Raw genomic sequence first — 27772 nt, 5'->3', positions numbered from 1 at the left:
TTTTTGTGTTTATTTTAACACCTATTTTTTGAAAACAAAAACAAACATTTTGGTCTCTACTATCAAAGAAATTCTCTTATTCAGAATCCATCTTGGACAGCATAGAAAGAGTGAGCAAGAAATACAAAAAATAATACGTTAAATGAGAACGGAATAGCATGTTGTAGGTCCAACACTTTCAAGTCAGTAATTTTTTGTTTTTTCAATCTGGAATTCTTCTCTTTACGAAGAGTTGTCTTGCCGATTGGAATTGATTAATTGCATTAACAATATAAGTGAAAAGCAACAACAATTAAAAAACCCTCTTTCTCCCCTCAGTAATCACTTGACCATTATAGGAATCAATCTACTAAATCAACATCAGATATGAATAGATCGGGCAGCCCAACGAACAGATCTGAAAATGGAAATGTATTAGTTTGGATCGTAAAGTCCTAAAACTTGTTTTATTTTCTTTCTCAGGGTTAGGATTAATCAGTCGTAAAAGAAAAACTCATTAAAGGTCTTTCTATCTTCCTTCTTCTTTCCCGTGTGTAAGAATTGAAATCAAAGGAGAAAAGGTAAAGTGAGTGTTAGGATCTCCCCCTTACTACTTTCACGCACAGAGAAACCACAAGAGAGAAAGTCCATAGACTCCCAAGGGCTCAGCATACTGAGAGGCTATCTAAAGTTTTATTGGAAAATATCTAACCCCTCCCCACTAAGTTTGCCTAATATCAATTCAGTATCCAAGTTTTGGAAAATATCTACCCCCTCCCTTACTTTATGAAGATTATATCAACCGTATTCTAACCGTTAAAATCTACCATTAATTGATGACGTGGACAAGGCCAATTTATCTAAACCCCAAATTACCCTTAATTTTTCTTAATTCCATTTTTACCCCTCCAATCCTTCACTCGAAGCACCGGCTGCCGCTCCTTCTTCCTCTTGTATTTCTCCTTCTCGTGCGGAATCTATCACACGGGGCGGCCGTGCTGTGCGTGAAGCAGCCTACAGGGCTTTAGCAATAGCGGCCAAGGGACGAACGAGGTGGAGCAGAGCTATCCTGAAGAGCCGTCTCAAGTTGAAATTCAAGAGGAGGATACAGAGGGTGGCGGCCGTCGCCGGCGACAACCCATCGAAGCGACGAGGAGTCAGCGTCATTGGATTGAACTTGAAAGAGAAGAAGAGATCGACAGGGGCTCAGGTGCAGCGAAAAATTCTGTTGTTCGGTTGGGGAATTCCATCTCATTTGGTTCTGGGTCTGCCTTGGGTTCGAGAGTTTCTTCTTCTCCCTTCTGGACTCTATGGATCTATCGGAATTCATTGTGAGATTTAAGATCAGAGGCGACTCCATGTAAATCAATCTTCAATATTCTGGTGTGGGATATGAAGATCCTATCAAGGAGATTCTGGCGATTCAAGAGGAAGAATCTGAATATTTCGATATGGGAATCCTCCTTTCCAGCCGGACGGAGAAGAAGAAGGTTATAAAACCTGCAACAAACCGAAAAAGAAGTGAAATTGTTAGAAACTATAGAAGGGAGAGAAGACAAAGAGAAGGAAGAATTTGGTTGAAATAACAAAATTATAGCTTGATATCTACCAATCAGCGGAATCGTTTGGGGTTGGGCACACACAAAAGCAATTCCAAGATTTGAAGATTTGTGATCGGAATGGTGATGGACACAAAACTAAATCACAGGAAACCTCCTTAAATTCGATTCAGAAATCAAATAATAAACCTGGTAAGATAGAGAGACTAAAAACAAGGACAAGGTAGAAGCTTTTATTTCTTTTTTCCTCTCCTGGGAAACCAATTCGATGGTTTTTTTTGTAGTTACCTGTCTCAATAATAATCATAAGCGCGTCACATCCACCGGATCGCCTAAGAACCGATTCAATCGACACAAGAGAAAAGATTTAACTGATTGAGAGCAGAACAGTGTAGGGAGTAGGTGTGGCGTTTGCAGGGTGCAGAGAGCAGAGGAAGAGACTAGTTAGGGAGAGGATGAAGAAGCAGAGATGTGTTGAAGAGAAAGGGAAGAAAGACGAAATAGAGGGAGTGAGTGTTTTAGATTTGGGATTTCTAATTCGGTTTTTAAAAGATTACTAATTAAGGGAATACATAACTACTAATTATTATGGATTCAAGTGTTAAATGTTGGGATGTTGGTGGCTTGTCTTCTTTCTCCCCCTTTTCTCTCTCGATTTTATTTCTGGAAAAAACAGAGAGCATTCACTTTGTGTTGCTCGAATGGAAAGCAAGATCTCTAAGCTGGTTTGGTTGAGCTGATCATTGGAGATTTGGACGAAGTAGATGCCTCTTCTTTCAGCTGCAAGAGCTGAATGGGTTTCGGCGGTGGTGGTGGTGCTAGTGGTGGTGGAACGGTAGTGGCAGCGGCAGCGGTGGCGATGATGGTGGTGCTGGCAGAAGAAGAAGAAGAAGAAACAACGCACAGAGAAGAGATAGATTTCTGTAATCAAAAGAAGGACAACTGTTAAATGTTGTAATGTTGGTGGCTTGTCTTCTTTCTCCCACATTTCTCTCTCGATTTGGCTTTTGCCTTTTAACTCAACATAAAAGGGTAATACAGTCTTTTTATAAGCAAAGGAGAAAAACATGCTTTCAATAGATATTAAAAAGGATAAATTTGTCCTTACACTTGTTTTTTAAACAGCGTTTAATAGTTAAGGTACAGTTGATATAATCTTTATAAAGTAGGGGAAGGGGTAAATATTTTTCAAAACTTGAGTATTGGATTGATATTAGGCAAACTTAGAAGAGAGGGGAAGAGAGCGGTTGCCTAGGCATTCCTTCGTTCGAAAAGAAAAAAAGAGGAGGGAGAAAATGATGTTAGGGGTATTTTTGGTAAATCATTTCAAACTTGTAACTTGTGATTGTAAAATATAATTTAAACCAACCGAATTTGTAAATGTTTTTGTTAGGTAGTAGATCAAAGCAATTTTCCCTTGGGCAATTCCCTGCTAAATAAATTTCCTGGTTTTCCATCGCTCTTTTCCCACCAGTTTGACGGTTTGACCATATACCCATCTAATAATATTCAGAAAACAAGGAAAAATTAACTGTATAAGATCAAGGTGATAGAAGAAACAATTAATTAAGGAATTAATTTAACTCAACTATATTTGGAGGAAGAGGAAGAGCCACCCTTCCATATTCACTTACAGTTTTATATAAACCAGTGTGAGCCTTAGCCCTTTGCCTTTCCCTTTGCCTTTGCGGTCTTCAAGAAAACAGAGTATGTATATTCCATCTTATTTCTCTCTGCATCTTCTGTTCTTTTTGTACTTTGGATCAATCAATGCTTCTTTTTCTTTCTTGATTTACATGGATCACCTTCTTCTGTAAATGACGATTCTTTATTCAGTTTCTTCTTTAATGTGCTTTCTGACCATATGATGATGAACCTTCATCATACTCTGTTTCTGGTATGAATGAACAGAACATGTTCTTTCTGTGATATTAAAATTTTAAACAAAGCAAACACCGTCAGTTTCTTGCATGTTGGTTTTCTGTTAATTCATATTCTGCATCGGTTGCAAGGTTTGAAGAAAGATTAGATGGAGCGAGGTGGTTGGGAGGAGCTAATCCCAGATGCGCTTGGGTTAATCTTCAGCAAATTATCTTTCGAGGAGAAATTGACTATGATTCCAAGGATTTGTAAATCATGGAGAAAAGCAGCGATGGGGCCTTACAGTTGGCAAGAGATCGGCATTGAAGTGTGGAGCTCCCGCCGCTTCCGCCAAGTTAAGCTGTTGGATCGAATGCTTCAAATGCTGATCAGAATCTCTGTTTCTCTTCGTAAGCTCTGTGTCTTTGGTCTACCCAACGATGCCACATTCTCCTTCATTGCAGAACCAGGTAGAAAACAAGCTGAATGACTAGTTTTTCATTTTTAACAGGTTTAGTTTGAACCTATTTACCCAATTTCAGTCTTTTTTTTTTTGTGTCTTTAATTGTTATAGTCATGGATTTGTGATCTGAATTATATCATTTCTGTTTGTTTTCCTAGTGCCGCTTCTCTTCAGACCTTACAAATATGGGGAAGCAAAATAAGTGATTCAATAATGGAAGAGGTTGCAGGTAGAATGTGTACCATCACTTTCCTAGACCTAAGCTATTGTTATGGTATTAGGGTCCGTGCTCTGGAAGCATTTGGCAACAACTGTAAATTGCTTTCGGGCTTGAGAAGGAATATGCACTCAGCAGATTGAGACTGCTATGATGATGAAGCCCACGCCATTGCAACCACAATGCCTGAGCTCAAGCACCTGGACATAGCTTACATGGGCATCACAACAAAGGGTTTCTTGACATTGTCTTTGGCTGCCAGAAACTTGAATCATTTGATGTTAGAGGCTGCTTTCATATGCAACTCAATGATAAGTTACTCATTGAGAAATGCTCTAGGCTGATGATGCAGGGTTCTATCTTCTATGATGAACATTTTTTTTTATCTCCTCCGTGACATACTGTATTCCTACGGGTACTAGGACTGGCTTGACGAACAAAGTTCTGTGGATTTAACAAATGAAGATTAAATGGAAATGGGGTCTTTACGGCATGGAGTTTGGTACTCTCCTAACTAACTCATCTCCATGGGTTTTGGTAGCTATGTAAGAGAGTGTGATCTTAATGAATCAAGAGAGTTCAGCTTAAATATATTTACTAATGTTCCTACTACTAGCATTTATCAACTTTCCTATAATATTGATTTCATCTTCCTTTGTGATTCTAGACGTCCTATTTATAAAGTTTCATCTTCTTGTTCATAAATTCAAGTACTACAAACCTATTTTTGTTGCTGCTGCACCAGGACAATGCGGTGTTCTCTAACTGCGAGCCTGAATTTTATTATTTTCTCTGATAAATGGTGATCATATTTTGCCAGAGAATATTTCTCAAAAAATTTCTGGCTTTCGTAGTTTTCTTTGTTAATGGAATTGGTAAGTTTTTCTGTTATGAAGGATCTATGGTTCGATAGACTTTGTGATTTTCAAAGTTTTGATTCATCCCAGACATATTTGGCCCAAGTTAATGATATTGACTCCCTTGATAACCCCAAGGGTGTAAGGTACTGTGCCTAAATCGACATGCGTCCTTAGTTCGATTCCCCTTAACCCCTTTGTACCTCCAGCTCCATTGCTTCTATGGTTCTCATAAGATCTAGTGATGATCCGTTGTGCATGTGTAGGGGCATATTCGTATGCACAGGGTACTAGTCAGGCAAAATGTCTGGACACCCTCATTAGATAGGGAAGAAAGAAAAAAAAAGAATCTTCCAAATTTAGAATTGAGTCAACATAAAGATTTGAAAGTTGTTTTAAAAGTCATGCTGGCTGAAGAACTTAGATCGGTAGAGAAACAATGGGACAAGTGTGCTGTACAACTGAGATAGATTTGAACTTTGACATGTAGTCTATTCAAAGAACAAGGAATGATTCAGTTGTTCTTGAACATTGTTGGAAAATTTTCTTTTATGAAAATACTTCTTTGAATAGCTCGTAGAGTCATCTGTCAGCTTCTAAATTTTGCTCAATTTTGCCCAATTTTGCACAAAAGCCATTGCAATGAGGAAAATAGATTACTCATCCAATCAAGTATTATTCACTTCGGATTTAAGCAGCCCTTCCTCCATACCCACTCAACCAACAGCCCATTGTACCAATGTCCGATGTAATTGCACATGGCTTCAAAAGGGGGAAAGAAAAATATGAGTATGAACAGAGGTTGCTTTTCCCTTTTTCTACTCCTAAAACCACAATCAAGTGGGTCAGACGACGCATTGACATTGTGCGACCCAACTCTAGAAGCTTCCGCTCTTAACAAAATCAGACTAGGAACTGATAGGAACAGAAACAACAAACGCGTGGCAAAACAGAGGGAGTCGCCATTGCAGGGATCATCTTCTCTGAGTCTTGTATGCTCAACTAGAAAGGCAGTCTACGTTGGTTGAGCACTTGAGTTTATTCAACGAACAAGGCCTGGTTCAGTTGTTCTTGAACATTGTTGGAAAATTTTCTTTTATGAAAATACTTCTTTTTTATTTCTCCCTGCAATGCAAATCTTTACATTCCCTCCTCTCGTTTATCTTTTAATACATAAACTATCCTTGACCATTGGTCCAGTACACTTGTTTGAGTTGGTTTAACTACCATAGCCTTTTAAAAACATAAAGGGAGAAAGAATGTTAACCGGTGTTGTGCCTCGGCATGTACCTGTGCCCAAGCACAGTTGTGCTAGAAATGACCAGAGCCCTCCTTCCAAGAAATCATACCAAACACATCCTTAGTCTCCACAGAAATCTCTTTTGAGTAGATTTAGATCCTCTACTGCCCGGCAAGACGGTGCTGGCCAGACATGGTGAGGCACGCAATTGTAGGCCAAAACTACAAACCATGGGATCTGGGCGGTTCACCTAGGCAAACCGATTATAAACCAATTAGGGTTTTACACCCCTAGAAAATCAATATACTGAAAATTAGGGTTTTGCACCCTGGGGCTAATCCATGGGAAACCATGGGTGCCCCTATTTAAATTTTTAGGGTTTTACATGGTTGCCCATGAAACCCTGGTGCACCCTAAATTCATTATTTCATGTTCCCCATAATTATGGGATCCGAACAGAAATAAAACAAACATCTCCGTTCTATCACATGGAGGAGGGATCCATCCCATGCCCGAATGCGCAGCGAAATAAATCGATTCGGGTTTCTTTCGCATCCCATGAATATTAAAAATTAATAACAATCAAAAGAAATTAACAGAATGTTGCTAACCTGGTGAGCCTCAAGTGTTGCTCCTCCAATAGACAGTGGTTCTTCCTCCAAGAAGCACTCCAAGCAAACAGATATGAACCTCCAATGGTGCTACTAAGGTTCTCCAAGCCAATCCGAATGTATCTCCGACCAGACCTGGGTTTCTAAAACCCTAGCTCTCAAAACTAGAGAGCAAGAAGAAGAGATCACAAGAGAGAGAGAGGGAGAGCCAAAACCGTGGGAGGGGGTGGCAGTGAAAAAACGTGGAAGTCTTGCTACCCCTCCTGCGTTTTGGCTTCTAGTTATAGATGGGTTTCTAAAACCCTGATGGGAAGAATCCCTGTGAAAATCTGACACTCTCTCTCCTGATTGGCTTTATCTGTTTATTTGAGATAGGCTTTATCTATTTATCTCAGATAAGCTTTATCTGTTTATCTCAGAGTCTTTTACTCGGTGAAGAAGCAGAATCTAATAGGGAAAGTATTAATTAGTTACTTTATTTAATATTTATGGATAATTACAATTAGCATCATATCCAATAATTAAATAAAGAACCAATTAAAATAGCAAATTCCAAATAACTCCCTATATGATAACAATTTATCATATACAACCCCCCCCACTAATCAACACTATCATTATGGAATCTAGGACATGTACACATGTACTGTCAAACCCCAATCCATAGTACATGTCCATATAAAAGCGTATGTGCATCTGATCGGGTCCCGCAAAACTCGATAAAACACTTTGTTCAAATAATTATAAATAATCTATTATTTTAAGTAAAATAGATTTTTGCAAAACCATTTCCAAAACGGCACTGGATCCATATTCCGATCCAACCATACACGACAATCTCTATCTTGGTGTTCCCCAATCGGCGGTGGTAACCATGTTGAGTAACTCCTTCATTCACAAAGTGTTCACGCATTCCCGGAACACGGCTTTGACTCGCTTGAGTCTCGGTCATAGATGAACCAAAGAATGCGGTCACACTTTGCGTGACGGTTCCCTCGGGTAAAAGGGTGTCGGTGACACATGTCTATCCCTTCCTACATCCGACAAGAATACATGAGGGAATCGACAAAGCGATTCTTCGCCAATACACACATCAACATGTGAGTACTCGCATTCCGACATCACATGTCTAGGCATACCCAATGCGACGACCATATGATAAGGGTATCCAGCCCAAACCCTAGTCGTGACTACCATTTTAAGTATAACTTACGGACACATAATGCTCAAAAAGTTTATATCGCATGTGATAATATTAAACTAAAATGTATAAAAGTTCAATACAAAGGTAAACCGGGTAGAATCGGACCGAATCGGGTTTGATGGACACACATATCCAACAGCAATGACTTGGGCAGAGGTAAGGCTGTCATTGCATGCCTCGCCATATCTAGGCAGCACGGTCCTGCCGATCAGCTCGGCAGTAGAGGATCCAAATTGCTTTTGAGTAGGCTGTTAGGAGGTTATTCCATGTAGTGAACAGGGATTTGAAACCTGCTATGCATTCTTGCAATACGACTCTAAATTAATCTCCATTCTGATTCCAACTACTTGAATTGTGCCATCATACAAATACATGGATGAAGCAAATATAAAGATTGGGATAAACAACTCTACCCGGTCGCACATGAAATGACCGGCTCACACCCTTTCAAAGGCATAAATGATCAGGGATGCTCCAGTCATTTTACATGCAACTGTGTCTGGGCGCAGACACACACCGTGCTCCATGACTGGTTGGCGTTCATTTTCCCATGAAGATTTTATGGTTTCGTATTCCTCCAAAGGATTTTATGGTTTCACCCATTTTCTTGTCAAATGAAAATGAAAACATTTTATTACGTTTGAACCTTGACTGGTAGAGAATCAATTAATGATGGAATATTTGATGTTCAATGCATAGAGAACATTAGATCAATTAGGTTTTTTCTACCCAAAAAAAAAAAAAAGTTTTTTTTAATGCCGTCTCCTCTGCTTTCTCTGCCTAATTAACTGAATTAGAGCATGTGGAGTTGGAGAAGAAATTTCCTTCTCTTCTTGTCTGGTTCTAAGAGTACAATGCAATCTTGGATGGGAAACAAGACTATAATTTTGAATAAGTTTTTTTTTTTTTTTTTTTTTTTTTAATATTTTTTTTTGTATTTCGCCCTTTTTTATAAGAAAGAAACCAAATATTTTGATCTCTGCTGCTGTCAAACAATATTCTCCTTTCCTCTTAGCCTTCCATGGCCACCTTCCTTATTTTGAAAAGTGTGGATTCACTTGCACACCTATACATGGGCTTGGAAAAGTGTTGAATTAACTGTAACTTTCTATGAGAGAGAGAGAATTTGCAAAGTTGTGATGTTCAATGTTTTCATACCATTTCCAAAGAAAAAGCAATGTGAGGTTGAATTGAGAAAGGAGCTTTGGGACCTGATGAGTGAGAAGTGTGATAGTAGTACAGAGAGTTAAATAACCAGGTTCTTAAAAACCTCACCAGTTTGGCAATTCCCCCACCAAATTTCCTGGTTTTCCGTTGCTCTCTTCCCACCAGTTTGACTATATAACCCATCTTAATAAATAGAAGGGTGACCAAGGCGAAAGAAGAAACAATTTGTCAAGGGATTAATTAGACTCAGTTAAAGCCACTGCCCCTTGTTTGTCAGAGTAGATAGTTGGGAGGTGTAGCTGCTTTTCCCTCCCTCTCTCTCTCTCGCCCTCTGTCTTTCCTGCTTCCCCCTCTGTCCTTCATCTCATGCTAATAAATCAGTAAGCCTTTGCCTTTGCAGTCACCAAGGAAACAAAGTCTGTATTCTCCTCCAGTATGTATAGTCCATATTCTTTCTTTCTATTTCTTTTTGCAGATTCCACTCTTGTTCTTTGCTTTCCATCGACCCGTTTCAATTTAAACAAAGGAGACATGTTTTACTTTCTTGGGTTACACACTTTTCTTTCTTTTTCAGTTTCTTCCATGTCGCTTTGTTTTGGTTTTCTAATTTTCTAATATAGTCTGCTGTCTGTTGCAAGGTTTGAATGAAGAAAGACTAAATGGAGGGAGGTGAGATTCGGGGTTGGGACGAACTACTCCCCGATACGCTTGGGTTAATATTCAGCAAATTATCTCTTGATGAGAAAGTAATTGTGATTCCAAGGATTTGCAAATCATGGAGAAAAGTAGTGATGGGGCCTTATTGTTGGCAAGAGATCGACATTCAGGATTGTAGCCCTTGGCACAATAGAATACCTGAAATGCTAATCGTGAGAAGCTCTGGTTTCCTTCGGGAGCTCAGTCTCTATGTACCCAATGATGCCATGTTCTCCTTCATTGCAGACTAGTAAGTAGAAACTCTCTTTTAATGTTTACTTCTTCACAATTTTTAAAATGTCTGGCTTAAATTCATTTTTGCCCAATTTCAGTTGTTTTTTGTTTTCTTGTTTGTAATCCATGGGTTTGGTGATCTGGGTTTTATTATTGCTGTTTGCTTTACAAGTGCCGGCTCCCTTCAGACCTTGCAAATTCCGCACAGTAGAATAAGTGATACAATAGTGGAACAAGTTGCAGGAAGAATGTGTGCCATCAGTTTCTTAGATCTGAGCTTTTGTTATAACATTGGTGTTCGTGCTATGAAAGCATTTGGCAATAATGTAGATTGCTTTCAACCTTGAAAAGGAAAATGGACGAATATGGTCGGTTTACCGAACACGATGAAACCCTCGCCATTGCAACCACAATGCCTGAGCTCAAGCACCTTGAGATAAAGTGCATGCCCATATCAACCGAAGGCATCCTTGACATTCTCTCTTGCTGTCGGAAACTCATATTCTTGGATTTTAGAGGCCCCTGGATTGTGGAACTTGATAAGAAGTACTTCAATGACAATTTCCCTGGGCTGAAGGTACATTTCGGGTATGGCTCTAATGAAGGATGAATAGAGTGGGAGTGATTGTTCAGAGTTTTGTACCCGTTACTCATGTCCGTGACTTTGAAGTTTGAACAGATTTGTAATAGTGATTGTTTTTTGGGATAACTGAGAAGAGTAATGTTATGGTCTGAGTCAATATTTAAAGGATAAAAAGAAACCACTCCTCATGTTTGAACAATTTATTCTATCAAGTGTGTTGCACACTACTTGCACTGTCTAGTGCATCACACTTAAGAATCCAACCGTCCACCCAACACTTACAGGATAAAGAGACACCACTGCCCATGATTTTATGGTTGGATTCTGAGAATGAAAATCCTATAATGAAATTATTCCATAATCTGATCACTTGATAGTCCCTCCTTTGCTCTCAGATCTATTTCTTTCTTTAATTCTTTGCCTTTTGTTTCAAATTAGGGATAATTTCCTAGATCTATGAGATAAGAAAAAGAATTACAAACAAGTAGGTATACTAGACAAAATAAGTGTAAAATTTTTTGTAATTAATTTTCTTTTATAGTAGATCTAGGCAATTTCCCCTTCAAATTACTATTCCAATTCTAACCAATGCCGAACATTCTTTTAAACCCCCTATTAAGTGCCCCTATCTTTCATGTTGAGGGCCCATTATCGACAAGAATTAAAGGTTTTCTAAGTCCTCCATTTATTGAGAAACATGACAAGTGGAGCTCAAGGCTTCTTGGTTACAAAGATTCTGGAGCCAAGAAGTGGAATTTGGTCATGCCGTCTTACTTATCAAAAATAGGGCTTTCTTGACTAGGGAGTGGGCAATGGAATTTGCCTGCTTAGAAATATGATCAAACATACATTTGATTAACTGGTTTGTTAGGATTTTGATACCGTGGATAACTCCATACAATTCATAAGGAGGGGAGAGTGAAGGGAGGTTGATATAGTGCTATTTCTCTTTTTCACTAAGCCTTTTTCCTGAGTGTCTTGCCTAAGTAGGGGTGAGATGGTCTTTTCATGCCTCACTCTGTCCGGCGCTGCACATGCAGGCCAGGTAGGGTGCTGGACAGGATCTTTTTGGGCAAAAGCTTTCCATGTATCATATCTCTTTTCTTGTTTTTCCATGTTTCTCTCCTTTTGCGTCTTTTGCTTTCCTATTGCCATTTGCCTTTTGGTTTCCTCTTTGGCTTTTCTTCTAGGTGAAGGAAAACTTTCACCTTCTATTATTGTTTTTGTTATTGTTGTTGTTTATCACAGTATACATAGTTGGAAGGTGTAGCTGTTTTTCTCTCTTACCTGCCTCTCTCTCCCCTTCATCTCAGGTGGATAAACCAGTGAGTCTTTGCCCTTGTAGATCCAAGAAAACAGAGACTATATTCTCCTCGTGTATGCATGCTCCATCCTTTTTTATGTTTCTTTACTGCTGATTCCTCTCTTGTTATTTGCGTTCTGTCAACCCGTTTCATTTTCCTCTTGAAATCATTTTGAGTTTAATGCCATTAACTCATTTTATAGGGGTCTTAATTTCTTGCTCTGTTAATATTCTTGTTTATATTCTATATGTTTTGATGTTTAGCTTTTAATTTTTTGTGGATTTTTTGCTCTGCGTTGGTTTGTTGATTCTGATTGTTAGAGCGATATGAGACCTTTTTACTCTCCGCTCCTCTTATTATCTGGGTCAGTGGATGATGAAAAGATTTTACTCTCCCCCCCACCCCCCCTTAACCTCAAAAGCAGCTTACTTTCTCTTGTACAAACCATTGAATGTGATGTAGGGGAATTTTGCAGTTCTTCTCTATTTCTTGATATTTCATGTCTTCTGGGCCTTTGATTGGTGTTTGGTAAATTTAGTTGGAGACTCTGGGTCTTTTCATGCTTATGTAGTAGGTATTCTTCTACAACGTTCTTTCTTGATTTACATGGATCACCTTCTTGTTCTTCAGTAAATGGTAGTTCTTTCTTCATTTTCGTTCTTAAATAATGTGATTTCAGAAGAAATGATGATGGATCTTCCTTGTACTCTGTTTCTGGTATTGATTAGTAGACAACGCCTGTTCTAGGCTACTAAAAATTGGAACAAAGAAAACCCTTTTCCTTCCTTCACGTTGGTTTTTGTTTTTTTATTCCTATTCTGCATGTGTTGCAAGGTTTGAAGATAGAGTAGATGGAGGGAGGAGATATCCGGTATTGGGACCAACTAATTCCAGATGCGCTTGGGTTAATCTTCAGCAAATTATCTCTTGAGGAAAAATTAACTGTGATTCCAAGAATTTGCAAACTATGGAGAAAAGCAGTGATGGGGCCTTACTGTTGGCAAGAGATAGACATTGAGGAGTGGTGCTGCAGCTGCCAGCCTGAGCTACTAGATCGAATGCTTCAAATGCTGATTGGAATCTCTGGTTCCCCTCGGAATCTATGTGTTGTTGGTATACCCAACGATGCCATATTCTCCTTCATCGCAGACCAGTAAGTAATACTCTGTTAATGTCTACCTTTTCATAATTGGTAACAGGTTTAGTTCAAACCCATTTGTCCAATGTCAGTCAGTATTCTTATTTATAAGTCAATGTGGATTTGGTGATCTGAGTTTTATACTTGTTGTTGGTATTGCAAGTGCCGGCTCCCTTCAAACCTTACAGATGCCCCAAAGCAAAATAAGTGATTCGATAGTCGAACAAGTTGCTGGAAAAATGGGTGCCATCACTTTCTTGGACCTGAGCTATTGTAAAAACATTGGTGCCCCTGCTTTGGAAGCATTTGGCAGGAACTGTAGATTGCTTTCGTGCTTGAAAAGGAATATGCTCTTATCAGGTTGGGTCTTAAATGACGATGAAGCCCATGCCATTGCAACCACAATGCCTGAGCTCAAACACCTTGAGATAGCCGAAATGGACATCACAACTGAAGGGGTCCTTGACATTCTCTCTGCCTGCCAGAAGCTTGTATACTTGGATGTGAAAGGCTGCTGGGGTGTGAAACTTCTTGATAAGTTCCTCAAAGAGAAATACCCTGGGCTGAAGGTGCGGCGTTCTTTTGAAGATCTCCCGGACGATATTATTATTGACCACGAGTTCTGGGGTGACAGGGAGAGGATTGAGGAGATGTTAGCTGATGTTCTAATGGAGTTGAGTGTTGATGATGCAGAGTTTGGTATTGGTAACTAACTCATCTCCGTGAGTTTGGGCAGAGCTTTGTAAGTGTGTGATCTTAATCAAGTGACTTTAGTAAATTAAATGTCACCTCAATAATGAGGGCTTATTCAATGGCTCTTCCAGTATCTTGTTCGTCTAGGTATCTCAAACTAACATCATAGTCCCAGATGAATAGGCATTAAGAACCCCAATAAGGGAAAACCGCGGCGGATACAGTAGATTCGCCAGTCAGGCACACCGTGATGCTGACTACATCAGACCGGGAGGTGACAATTCCTGTTTTCTTTTTTCAATTTCAGGCAATAGCTAAGCATTGTAGCCATCACAGTTCAAGCTACTGTTTGGCTGGCATACAACCTAGGGGTTCAAGTACCACATTTCACCATACATAACCAACTCTTTGGGAATGGAAATTTATTTTTGAAAATCCAAATACTTAAGAAAGGAAAATTCCCCTCTTTCCAAAGATTTTCTCCCTAAAAAGAGAGAATGAAAAGTTGAAATTGTACGAAAGGTACAAAACTGGTCTTAAGGTTACTGGTATCATTTCTTTTCCATGGAATTACCCAGCCTTCTACTTCCTCACCTTTCAAATAGATCAATTTCGCCTAAAATTTCCATTGTTGTAGAAACCTCCAAGGAATTGAGTTATTGAGAATACAAAGCACCACAAAATTAGAATCCGATTCAATCCATAGGCTTTGAAAATTGTTTTCTTTTACCAAACCTAAACCAACGAACAAAGCAGAGAGCTCTGCAAAGAAGTTCGTTTGGATTCCCAGATATTGATAAAAACAGCCTTGAGGTTCACCTGCTGCATGACCTGGATTGCCCATGGAACAACCATCAATATTTTAATTTCATCCATCTCCTTAAAGGCTTGATCCAATAAATTTATTGAGCGTGAGAAGGTGCTCAGATCTGAAAAGTAAAACCGAGCTTTTTCAGAAATCAAAAGGTCCTCCATGATTTCGATTTTACAATTCATTCTTGGACATGCATCTTGAAGCTCATGTTTGATGAATAGCGACACTCAAGAATATGAAGACTCAAAGAACACTCTCAGACTTACATCTCTCTCTCCCTCTCTCCTTCTCTCCGTGCTCTAGAAGTATTTGGTAGGAACCGTAGATTGCTTTCGAGCTTTAGAAGGAATATGTGCTCACGCCAACGACGTTGGTCCTGTCAGAACGATAACGAGGAAGCCCACGCCATTCCAACCACAATGCCTGAGCTCAAGCACCTTGACATAGCTTCCATGGACATCACAACCGAAGGGTTTCTTGACATTGTCTTTGGCTGCCAGAAACTCGAATCGTTTGATGTGAGAGGCTGCTTGCATGTGAAACTCAATGATAAGTTAATCAGAAATGCTCTAGGCTGATGAAGCAGGGTTCCATCTTCTATGATGATCAATTTTCTGAGGGGAGAAAGATGAAGATCAAATGGATTTCTACAATATCTTGGATGACAATGACACTTTTGAGGATAGAATAGATGAAGATTACCTATTTTTCCTTCCAAAAAACAAAATTTTCAACTTTCAAGCAGGCTTGGTTTTCTAATCCTTAATTTTATTGTTTCGTCTCTGATAATGAATGAGAACATATGTTGGCAAATAATATTTCTCAAAAAATTTCTGTTTAAGTTAAAAGCAAATGAAAATGAAAAGTTTCATACGTTTGAACCTCCACTGGTAGAGAATCTATTAATGATCGCCGCTGCCTCTGCTTTCTCTGTCTAACTGAATCAGAGCATGGGGAGTTGTAGAAGAAACTTCCTTCTCTTCTTGTTTCGTTCTAAGAGTACAATGCAATCTTGGATGGGAAACAAGACTATGGACACAGTTCTCCTTTCCTCGTTGCCTTCCATGGTCACTTTTCGTCAATTTCAAGTCAGATCAGAGGTAAAAGACCAAGGTAAAAATTGGCTGGAGTAATTGCAGGGTAATGTGACATTTGCAAATTGTAAAGGGAAATCAATTAAACTTCCCTCTTATACAGTCATACCATAAAAACCAAGTTTATTAAATAAAATATTATCTTCTCCTTTCCAATTCAAATTTCCAAGCTACCAGCCGATCTGGACCTATTCTGACCGATTTAGATCCTATTTGATTAGAATCGGTGGAGGTCGATCGGGTTTGCCCATTTTCATTTCTTCCTAGTAATAGATTATATAGAGCTAATATAAATAATCGGTACAGATTAAAACAAAAAAACAATAATTTGACTTGTCAATATCTTTATAGGTAATAAGAACGTTACTTGGCAGTTCACTATACAATTCTAAATGCTTTCAAACTATGGATGTAGTTCACTTTCTGTAACCATGATTTAGAGTTGAGCTCTTCAAGGGTGGGGTGCCAGGACTACCTGGTCGCGTGGCTAATGTTGCTCCTACACAGACATAGTACCACCTTTTCACCATTGAAAGTACCACCCTACCCCTATGGAAAGGCTAAAATCCTACATAGTTCGATGTTTGCGCTTGTGCTCCCATTGGCCACAGCGTGTTTGTAAGTTCTAGAGGCCCAAGCAGTGATCTCCTACCCATAAATAAAAATAAGGAAAAAGTTCTCTGTCCGGGAGTGTGGCCTACGCCAGCACTCCCATGAGTCTATCTCTCTCCTCCCCACATGAAAAGACATCTCTGCCCCTTTATTTTAAGGAGGAGAGAGATAGACACATGGGAGTGCTAGCGTAGGCCACACTCCCGTACAGAAAACTACTTCCCATAAAAATATTAGATTTAGATGTTTATTAAAATCATAGGTGGGGACTAAGGCTGTGTTTGGTATAAGTTCTTGGAATGCATTATCAATCATTCCACGGCTTTTGCTTTTTTAAGAGTTTGAAGGGTCTTGTGTTAAGCAAAGCAATCTATAATGCATTCCAATAATGCATACCAAACACAGCCCAAGTCTCCACAGAAATCTCTTTTGAGTGGGTTGGTATGAGGTTATTCCATGGAGTGAACAGGGATTGAAACTCAAGCATTTTATAGAGGCCTCTGCTTGCAATACCACTCCAAAATCCAAATCAATCTCCATTCTGATTCCAACTACTTGAATCGTGCTGGTCATACAAATACATGGATGAAGCAAATAAAAAAGATGGGAGAGGATTGTGCACTGAGCTGGCCCTGGGAAATTCTGCCTTTTCATCCGTCGCGGTGCAGGGGCAGCGTACTGCATGCGCTCAGGTAGCGTGTTCTTTCCCTATCATAGAGGAAGTTTCCCACAGATATCCTTTGCAAAACTCGATCCTCATAGTTGTTTAGAGGAACTGGGTTGTTTATAAAATGCTCAGAACATAATAACACATGAGTGAGATTGATAGATGATGGCTGAATATCAAGTTTGATAAGAAAATCCACAAAAATTAACATAATCAATCTGGATTGACAGATGATCTAAAGCCTGGAAAATCTGTTCGATACAATTCTTCATCTACAATCACAGGTGGAATAGTCCATGTTCCGAGAGAATGACCTGATATATTCCCACCTACAAAAAGTGAATAGAACAATAATGTCTAAGAATAACCAAGGTCACACTAGCTGAATTGCAGTAAAAGGGAATGTCACACTAGATGAAACATCAATGGAAGGGAACAACCTTCTTTTGTCGCTTCTTCACATCTTCTCCAGTATTTCAGGGAGAGGTTGGGATCCAAAGTCTTTGACAGGCGTTCATACTTCTCTTCTGCCTCAGCAATGCATTTTGCCTAGTACAGAAAATAATGTGGCATTAGAAAGATCTTAGGGTCCAACAGTTTAGTTATTACATACTAAAATCTCAAATGGTTTTAGCCAAAATGACCAAGAGGGACAAATGAGAGCTTTGGGGAGGGGGAAAATTAAAGGAATAAGGAAGTATCCTTCAAGAACATTGACTAATTCCAAGAATCTAGAAACTACCCTATAGCTCCTATGGAGTCTTTCTAAGATTAATCGAAGGAGTATGAAGAAGAAATCCTGCGCAATAGATCTGATTAAGATAGCGGGAGTTTGAGATTTCTTTTTAAAAAAAATGTTTTTCTATCAGTTTCCAACCATATTTGGACTATTCAAGATGAAGAGTGCATTATACAAAATTTATGTCACTGAAAATCCAAGAACTTCATAACCTTACTGTCAACATTCATCATTGTATATATTTTGTTTATAAAAAAAATAAAATGACATGTTTTATTCAATAAACTCACCAACATGGACGGCGCAACTGAAGCTCCATATATCCAGACAAACATGCGCAAAATATTGAAATTATTTTCAACCACATCATCCTACATAAAATGCAGTCATCCTTCAAATGAGCAAAGGTTACACTGAAAACAGGCCCAAAGGTCAGTAAGTAGTATCCAATTACTACATGGCCTCACCTCATAATCAAACCTACAGCATCACAACCATCTTGTCATTGACCTCAAATAGTTCCATGCTCAATTGAAAAAAAAAAGATGTAAGGAATAAGTTTCAAGATTAAAATAGGAAGCTTAATTATCCAACAGACCTAATAACCAGTAATTGTTCCCTCCCCACCACCCCCCTCCCCCCAAAAAAATACACACACACACATATCTATTAGTCCAACAGTGAATGGACACAATCCACATTTCATAAATGCACATGATCATGCAGACTGATGAAAAAATTCCAAGTCCACATTCCATATATGCAGATGATAATGCAGACTGATGAACAAATTCCAAGTCCAACTCATGTAGAATATCCCAGGACTGACTGAATGAGGGTGCAAGCAGGGCTTCAAGAATCAGAATCGATTGGTCAAATCTGCCGATTCAGATTGGAATCGGCCAACCCACTCACGATTCCGGTCGATCCATGCTCTGTTTCTAGGGTTCAGGCCAATTCCTGCTGAATCAGAATCGGCTGGACCCGATCCAGATCCTGATTCTGAGTTTAATAACCTTGGCTGCAAGTATAGATGCATCCCACAGTCAGATCTACTTATGAGTCCAAACAAGGTCTTTGGCAACAAGGAATGGTAATCTATTATGGATCAGATCCCATATGAAAATCAAAACAATAAAAAGGAGAAACAAAGATCAGAAGTACTTACAAGTCATCAGATATTTCAACAAGGAATTCTGAGATTGATAAAAACTCCATATGCAATTCATTAACCTTCACAACTTCAAAGAGAAAGATATTATAACCTACTAATCAAATAATTGTGCCAACTGATAAAGGGAAAAGTAAAACATACTCGAGATTTATATCAACAGTACACAGTAATATATTTCAAATTCACACACTCGCTTCAATCCCTATGTAAGGATATAAATCCATATTAACCACATCAGATCTTGAGAAAATAAGAGAACAGAATGCTGGAGAATGAACAATAATGGCAGAAAGAAGATTTCCTGAGGCTAGGTAAGATCAGTTCAAGTCCATAAGACCAAGGCTCATGAAATGCCACGACAACATTCAAAGAACAAAGTAGACTTCTACATGTGAGTTTTCAGTGGCATGGTGTAAGTCAAGGTCCTCAAGGACAAGCTTTGTATAAGTAAATGATCTCTTGTGGGGCCCAAATCAACTTTAGGCATCAAACTTGCACAAAATAAAGGGCAGATAAGTATATTGGATATTTTGGTTCTGGTTTTGTTCACTTTTAGGATCCTTTTTAGGAGTAGAAAGTATATTTTCAGTATGGGGCGGATGAGTTTAGTTGAATTTGTGTAATTGTAGGTTAAATTGGAAAATTAATACCATCCTTAGTTTGAGTTGTTTCTATTGTATTTTAATTAGCAATATTTCAATATCTTTATTTAGCCCAATCTTTTGGGTGTCAAGACTTAAGACTAACCCATTTGGCATGATTTGGTGTCAGTTAAAATCTAATTCCATTGAATTTCCAACAAAACAAAACCTCACAATTTTTTGTTCATATAGGAGAATTATAGTCAAAATATTAGCCAATTTTTTTAGAAGGTCAAACACCTGAATTGAGAAAAAAAAAATCATATTTTTAATTTATTCCTAGAGTTTCAAGGTGGATACCTTTATTACATTCATTGAGATTTCTTTATGTAAATTCTTTTGAAAATTGTTACATGCCTCTAAATTTCTTTAACCCCCCCCCCCCCTCTCTCCTTTTCTGTATTTGATCTCTTCAAGCTCCAAGTGATGGTTCAAATTTCTGTTCTCATATTAAAGGAATAAAACTTATAAGTCCTCATCTGAACTTAGAATCAGCATATTTTTTTATATAAGTAAAAAAGGTAAATTGTGTTTCCAGAGACGAAAAAAGTACAAGACATATGGTACAACAAATCTTTGCTGTCCAGCACCAATTTAGGTTAACCCTTCATTGTCCTTTATCTTGTATGCTGATAACACTTCTTTCTGTGCAGAGTGATTTGTGGAAAGACATATGGTACAACAAATATTGTTGTCCAGCACCAATTTCGGTTAACCCTTCATTGTCCTTTATCCTGTAAGCTGCTAACACTTCTTTCTGTGCAGAGAGATTTGTGGAGAGTTTAAAATTTTAAGCTGCACTACAACAATTCAACTTGAGGGATATAAAACTGTCCTTCAAAACTTAAACCCATCTACCATACTGTAGCCGGAATAACATATGCATACAAGGACATAGGACGAGGGAGACTTGGTTCAAGTAATTAGCACATAAAACTGAATAATATCATAAACAATTGTAATATTGCTAAAAAAACTACCTGTTCTCCTCTCAACTGATACAACAACAGATTCAAAACCCGGTAATCAAAGGATTTTAGATCAATGCCTCTCATCACATCTTCAATAAATACCTATGATAAAATGTTCTTGATCAGAATCTGAATGAGTAGGTACATGCCTAATGATGATAATATTTCATTTACATTGCATGAGAATCTATACTAACATATTACAGAGTATGATAAGTTATATATTATACACAAATGGTCCCTCAGTTACACAGATAATACAATTTGCAACATCACAAAAGCATATGAAAAGAAATCAACAAAAGAAAGAAACAACTTGGCTCCGCCTTTCCGGGATCAAAAGCTCAAGCTTTTACAGCTAGGGAATTGTTAACACTCACCATGTTCAATTATTGACCTGGAATATCCAAATGTTTGGCAGCCATGGGATAGGTTAGAAACCTAAATTATTTCTATTTGGAGAAATTCTTAGTCCTGTTACCAGTTATTTAAGAATCCAATGGGAAATGGCCTATTCAATGTGGCTACCAACATATGTACATCCATGATCATCACCTAGACCATCTATATTTTGGACACCTATTGGATTGGCACAAGACAATCTTTTCATTTATAACTTTCAGATCATGAGGTTTAAATTTGTATACAAAACACCCCCCCTTCTTTTTGGTAGGTAATATCATGCTTTGATCAAGCAGCATGGATAGCTGCATGTTAGAATAGTGTGGGCTTTGGGTTATTGGACCCAAGGATTCATCCAGCATCTGGATGGTGTTGCAATGGGGATTGGTGACTAAGCAAAAGAAATTCACACTACCCACCCATAGCCAAATACCAAAAACCACCCCTACATAAGCAACTAAAATACATCCCCAACTACTCATTTCCCCAAAAACCACCCCTACATAAGCAACTAAAATCTGTCAAACATCACAGCAAGCCTAGCCTATAATCTCAGACTTTCCTCCCTCTTCCCCAATAAACAACCATCCCCAGCTACTCATTTCCCCTAAAACCAAGGAAAGGTAGAGAGAACGAGAAGAGAGAGAGAGAGAGCTAATACTAAACATCAAAATTGTTTCCCCTGCAGCATACAACCCTGCCATGGCCTCCTGACACCAATTCAACACTACCTTTATTATAAGATAATCATTAAAACTTCAAAGTTCTGAGCATTAGATGCCAAGGAATATATAAGTGGCAGGATTGATTACCAACACTCAAAGAGATAGGCAAATATACCATTTTCTTTAACACTAGCAAATCTATCATATTGATGATTGAGGCAGCTGGATGTTAGGAAATCCTAGATTGCAACAACGAAATGAACCTGAACCCAAGGTACCAAATCCTTATTTCAACATTAGAGAAAAATTATAGTATGTGGAGATACACTGTAGATGGGCAAATGATGAATCAAACACATATTGGATTTCTTATTGTAATTTTTACTGAGGCGTGCTTAACATCTTAAAAGATTGGCATTCAACATGCTAAGAGTATTGAAAATCAAAGTAACAGAAAATAATTATTAGTATGGTCAAGATAGCCAACTCTGCAAAAGGTTCTATGCATGAGTACCTCCTTATTGCTTAGAAGTGCATTACAAAGGTTCCTTTCCAGAGCCCAATACTCTTGTCCACACCTAAGCTCTTCTCTTATTCTGAACCAATTAAGCACAATGGAAACTACAGGAAGTTAGAGAAGATCTTGCCTTTAGCATGCTCTAAGAAATACATCTTTGCTTTTAAAATTTTTCAAGTAAGCAGGATGCCAAACCGCTCTGTCAAAAGTCCCTGCCGCTCAAGCAGAAGAATAAGAGGCCTAAATGGATCAGTTTTAAAAACCTCAAGGAATTTCTTTCTCAACCTTTGCTTTTCATCCTGCATCCCAATTAAAATCAAAGTGACTAGACATTAAGTGTTGAGTGACCGACTGAAAGGTTTATAAAAGAATGCTTCCAGGATTCCTAATTAACTAACCTTATAAACATTATTAAAATGGTCAGGTCCTCTTTCTGAAGGAATATCGCCCTTTGTTGATGGGTGCAGAATTTCTTCATTATATCTGTCAAGCTGTATTAAGGGAAAGAAGGGGGGAAGGGGAGATGGTTATTGAGAAACAGAAGATATTGTAAAAAAAAAAAGATATTAACTCACAAGATGCAATATTAAGATAATACAATGCTTGAAATCCCATGCAGCATATTATTCAGTGTTTGTCTGTTTAACTATCTTACAAAAGCAGTTAATATTTTGGCTTGCTTATTTCCACATGGTTCAAACACTGGTTTGCAGGATCACTTGCAGGATCACAGAATTACATCACCACTTTCATAATTCCTAGAGTTATTTAAAGCTTTTTCCCTTGACAAAAAGGCCATAGATCATTATAACATTATTGTTGCATGTGTTACCTGATAAAAAGATATTACCTCACAAGATGCAATATTAAGATAATACAATGCTTGAAATCCCATGCAGCATATTATTCAGTGTTTGTCTGTTTAACCATCTTACAAAAGCAGTTAATATTTTGGCTTGCCACATGGTTCAAACACTGGTTTGCAGGGTCACAGAATTACATCACCACTTTCATAATTCGTAGAGTTATTTAAAGCTTTTTCCCTTGACAAAAAGGCGATAGATCATTATAACATTATTGTTGCATGTGTTACCTGATAAATGTAGCTTTCTGTAAATGAAAGAATTGGCAGGTATATGAATATTGTTTGTGGTTTGCTCACATCCAGATCATGAAACATAAAATAGGACCTGCACTGCAATAGGCCACAAATCATCTCATGACCATTTGAAATAATACAAGATTTGCCTAAATATGAGAGGAAACAAATCATATCATTGACAACATAATTAAGGCTTAACCACCAAGAAGGAGGAGAAGGTTAAGGATGAAGAGGAAAACAAGAATATCCATCTTTCAGGCGAAAAGTTATCCTAACAAAGAATAAAGAGAGACAATTATAACAATATCAACAATACTCATCAAGGTCCTTCCATATTATGAACTTTGGTTTGCAAGAAAATCAAGGTTAGTATAAACACGAAACCTCACCCTCTCAACATGTTATTATTAACATATTCATCTAAGAAAACATGTATTGTTTTAAGATCAAGAATTTCTTGCAAACTATTTAGTCTGTTTTTTATTGTTCCAGTTCACTAGATGCTTCTAAATGACGCACACTAAAGTAGATTGAAATATCAGTCTGAAGCTTCAGAACTTTGAATTGTTATGGAGCTTCATGCTATAATCCAGGGCCCAATATTATGGATGTCTGTTTACAAAGCAGAAAGAAAACCTACCTAGCATTTATGGAAAATGGCATATTTTCAAAAGTTTCTACTCAACTGCCTAAAAAAATATTCTGGACACATATCATTATTTGATGAGCTAAAATTGTGCAAGCAACTACACTTTAATTATATAACTGTTGAAAGTGATCCAAATTTTAATTCATGCCATGAATCAGAGGCATTTTCTGCCTCGTTGTGTCGGGCATTAATGGTCAGATATAACTCAATTGATTCTTCAAGTCGATGCTAGGGCAACTCAGTTCTATAGGAAAAACAGACAATCTTTTCTCATTTGGCGAAAGACTTTCCCCACAGCAAGTCAATTAGTCTAGTGTCCTTGAGTTGGGGTCCACACTGTGGTTTATACGTCTTGGGTTATATTTGATAGTCAAAAAAGCAGTCAGAAATTCTTCTCCCATTAGACTTGTAAATCCTTCACTCTTTCACCTTCTCTCTTCCACCCTCTACCATTTTTGACAGTGGCAGAGAACACTTCTCTATCAATAACGAGAAAAAAAGTACTAATTCAGTTTCAATGGTTGAGCTTTGAAGCAACCTACCATATATTGATAGGTTGAATATTGTACATAAGATTTTTGAGTGATTTATTTAGGTCCCCTTGATCGCAGGGTCTTAAGTTACACTCCATGGTGCAGTCCCCCCCCCCCCTAATTTCCATTTCTTTTGTAATCTAACTTTTTCCTCTTCGAGAAATTATTCTTGCATTAAAAAGGGAAACAATACCAACAACTATACAGAACAAAGAAAAATTGAATAATAAAGAAACAATAGACTTGAAGGCTACAGTTAAAATAGTAAACACCATGGTCACCAAGTTCACAGCACGATCAATCACAACGCTATCTAATATTCATAATTATTGCTGTTAAATGAGTTCAAACCCCTAGGTTATAATTTGGTTCTCAGCTCATCTAATTTGCAAAATAAGAATCAATTTGTCCATAAGTTCAATTTCTAAGTTTGTGGGACTTTATCTACATTTAAATCAACTTGTTCAATACCTGACCATGACTCATCAAGTACATAAATGATGGAATTTACCTTCCTAAGAGCCTTGAGGATCATGTTCTCATGGATGATTCACCAAGAAAAATTTTTGTCAAAATATTAATCGGTTGGATAAATACACAGAGAGTTGGGTAATTAATTAGGCTGTTAGAATGCCCAGAAAAATAAGAACTTCATCGAAAATGAATAATCAACTGGATGAGTACTATAAGGGCTAGGGATCACAGTGCTTGACTCAAGCCAGACAGGACCAAATAAAGACAACATTTCTGTTATAACTTGAGCCAAACATACCCTTGAGTCACACATGATCCAAATTTTTATGACCTTTTAATTAAGCTAAAATAGTATCAATAAATCTAAACATCCACTGCCACAGTAATAGTGATACTCACAAAATCGTCAAGACTAGAATTTGACCGTTTCATTGCATCTAGTCCAACCACAGCCATATCTTCAACATCAATCGCCCATGAATCAAGATCTATTTTATTCTCGACACGAAATTGTGTATGATGTTCAACATTATCTTGTTGAATACCTGTATAGTGTTTATAGGTCCATAATAAGAAACAATGTTAGAAATTGTTTGATGGGAAGATAACAATATATGCTTGGGAAGATTATTCAGAAAAGAAGAAAGAATATCCCAATTTACAAAAGAAAACGAATATCCATTCATCAGATTATGATTATCGCACACCGCAATGTTGTCGTATCTTTTTTGAGATTGCTCTGCAGAAAATGATACAAGTTCAGATCCGGCAAGACATTTCTCGTGAAAAAATTAAAACCATCAGATGCACCATGTTAACTTTTATAGGTTCTGTCTTCTTATATTAATTTTGACATCTTGAATGATATTGCAAGATTTCATAAAATCTGTGACAAAGTTGGAGCACTTGATTCCTTTGACAACACACATCCTTGATCGAAAACTATCAAGTGGGGAGGAGGGGAGTGGGAGGAATAAGATCTTCAAGAAAGAAGAAGCTTTAATAGAGCCCTAAAAGAACTTCAATAGAATGCAAAGTGTCTCAGTGAAACTGTGTAACTTCTGTAGTTGGTTCTCAGTTTTCCACAATGCTGTACAAAATATCAAAGGTTTAGACATATTAGTCGATATATAATTGATATTTCATGATTCCATAGCTTTAGGAATTCCTCAAATAGATATTATAGAACCATATTTATTCCTTTAATTCAATATTCCAGCACCTCCATGAGTAAGAATATTGTGTGGAATTTCACTGAAATTGCAAACCACTAGTAGAAGTTCTCTATTCATTCTGAAAAAAATCTAAGTATGAAAAATTATAGCATCTAGTAGTATTCATTAAAAAAAATTAAAGCATCTAGTTTCCAGTTCCACATACCTTCTCCGGTAAAAAGCAATGCTTCTTCAACAATAGCAACTGAAACCTGCCAAACAAGTAAAACTAACTCAGAATGAAAGTTATAACCAGACAAAGAAAAGAAAAAAAATTAGGGTGTTAAGCTTACCCTCGACAGAAATTCAGATATCAAATGAAGCTTCTTACCCATGTTGAGCATGTCACTTGGTTTTACCTATAGCAATGAACACTCAAATTCAGAGGAAAGCAAAGAAACAGATACAGTCTTTTACTACTTTCTTTTTAAATGAAATGAATCACACGATTCAGTAAATGACTTAATGAAAAGATGAGTTAGGGTAAATGTAAGCCAATCAAAGGAAGAACAGAAAGAATAAATTCAGTAAGAGAAGGGGGAAAGTGTTTAAAAGGAAAGGGTGACCAGCATTATAGATGCAAGATCTTATATCCCTAGCCTTCCCTAGGCCCCATTCTCTCAATGGATGCAAAAAGCACGATACAGTTAAGGAAGAAAAGTGATTTAATCCCTAGGCAGGCAGATGGGACAGACTGGCTGTATAGGGGTAGATGGACTCCCAACATCTCAAAGTAAAAGAAGAACAGCGAATGCCCCCCCCCCCCCGGGGGCCTCTCCAAACGGCCCCATCCCCCAAAGGAACTGAACAGACAATAACAAATGTGATTCTGAAATTTGAAAAGAACCTTGAATCCTATCTCTTTTCTTTTCTTTACCAAAAATAGCTAGAAAAGGATGGAATTCCAATGACAGAGAACAAAACAAACTAGGAATCTAGGAGGAAAAGGTAGCAAGTAGTAAAGGAATTGGAGATAAGTACCAAGAGGAGCATGAGATCGGCGAGGAAACGGTCGGAATCGGGATGGTCTGAAGAGAGGCCACGCGATCGCATGAACGTCATCATTCTCTGCACTTCTTCCAACCTCCGAAGAGCTTCCATCGCTTGCCTCCGTGTGTGCTCTCTTCACACACACACTCGAACTATAAAAATTGACTGGGCGTCTGGGCGGGAAAGACTATAGAAAGAGCTGATACGTCGAGTATCTCAGTTTCCAGTTCTCCCGCCGGCCCGCCTGAAGAGAGAAGAATAGATCGACACGTTTGTCTTTCGGCCTAAAACAATTGCGATCTTGTTCCGTTTGGTTAGAATGGAGATGGGAAAGGAAAAGTATTAAGGTCTGATTTGGTATGATTTCTCAATTTCAGGGGTGATTTTTTTTCCCGAAATTGTTTGGTTTGATTTTTACACCTTATTTCAGTGAAATAGAAATCAAGTTGAATAGAAATTTTGAAATAGCTGAGGAATTGTTTCAGAATTTTTATTTCATTTGATTTAACACTCTTGCTCTTGAATAAGCACATGGTTAATTTCATGTTAAAAATAAAACACCACCCTTCTTCTCCTAATGGTCCCACCACCACCACCCCACTCCCACCATTCTCACCACCACCACTACCCTACCATCACCACCACCGCCACCACTGTGCTGTCACCGCTACCACCACAACCACCACCGCCACCGCTACCCCTTCACCAC

The 27772-nt window shown here is 38.1% G+C and overlaps 1 protein-coding gene and 1 pseudogene across 2 annotated transcripts; one reads left to right on the top strand and one right to left on the bottom strand.

Moving 5' to 3' along the window:
• Nucleotides 1–9801: 9801 nt before the first annotated feature.
• LOC122667302 lies at nt 9802–13825 on the top strand (annotated as a pseudogene).
• A 3298-nt stretch (nt 13826–17123) lies between these two features.
• On the bottom strand, nt 17124–27214 carry LOC122667679. Of its 2 annotated transcripts, XM_043864052.1 has the most exons (14): nt 27055–27214; nt 26367–26432; nt 26240–26285; nt 25259–25404; nt 23195–23296; nt 22500–22592; nt 22297–22400; nt 22099–22180; nt 20527–20619; nt 18900–18964; nt 18199–18211; nt 18022–18102; nt 17433–17541; nt 17124–17321 (listed from the first exon to the last, which is right to left on the bottom strand). In XM_043864052.1, the coding sequence occupies exons 1-14, from the start codon at nt 27172–27174 to the stop codon at nt 17206–17208; spliced, it is 1236 nt and encodes a 411-aa protein (XP_043719987.1). In that variant the 5' UTR covers nt 27175–27214; the 3' UTR covers nt 17124–17205. The 2 variants fall into 2 exon arrangements, with proteins under 2 accessions (XP_043719987.1, XP_043719988.1); XM_043864053.1 differs by lacking the exon at nt 26367–26432 and having other exon boundaries at nt 22297–22406.
• Nucleotides 27215–27772: the final 558 nt, after the last annotated feature.

The sequence above is a fragment of the Telopea speciosissima genome, chromosome 7 (genome assembly GCF_018873765.1).
Source record: "Telopea speciosissima isolate NSW1024214 ecotype Mountain lineage chromosome 7, Tspe_v1, whole genome shotgun sequence".
Taxonomy (NCBI): domain Eukaryota; kingdom Viridiplantae; phylum Streptophyta; class Magnoliopsida; order Proteales; family Proteaceae; genus Telopea; species Telopea speciosissima.
This window is presented reverse-complemented; position numbering and strand designations above follow the sequence as displayed.

Bases quoted from the DNA above. Each gene is read 5' to 3' on its own strand.
- LOC122667679 (XM_043864052.1), bottom strand. From the start codon at position 27,174: ATGGAAGCTCTTCGGAGGTTGGAAGAAGTGCAGAGAATGATGACGTTC. The intron at 22,593-23,194 runs GTAACACATGCA...CCCTTAATACAG, and splicing joins CAGAAAGCTACATTTATCAG to CTTGACAGATATAATGAAGA. The intron at 17,542-18,021 runs GTGAGTTTATTG...TTTCTGTACTAG, and splicing joins CAGTTGCGCCGTCCATGTTG to GCAAAATGCATTGCTGAGGC.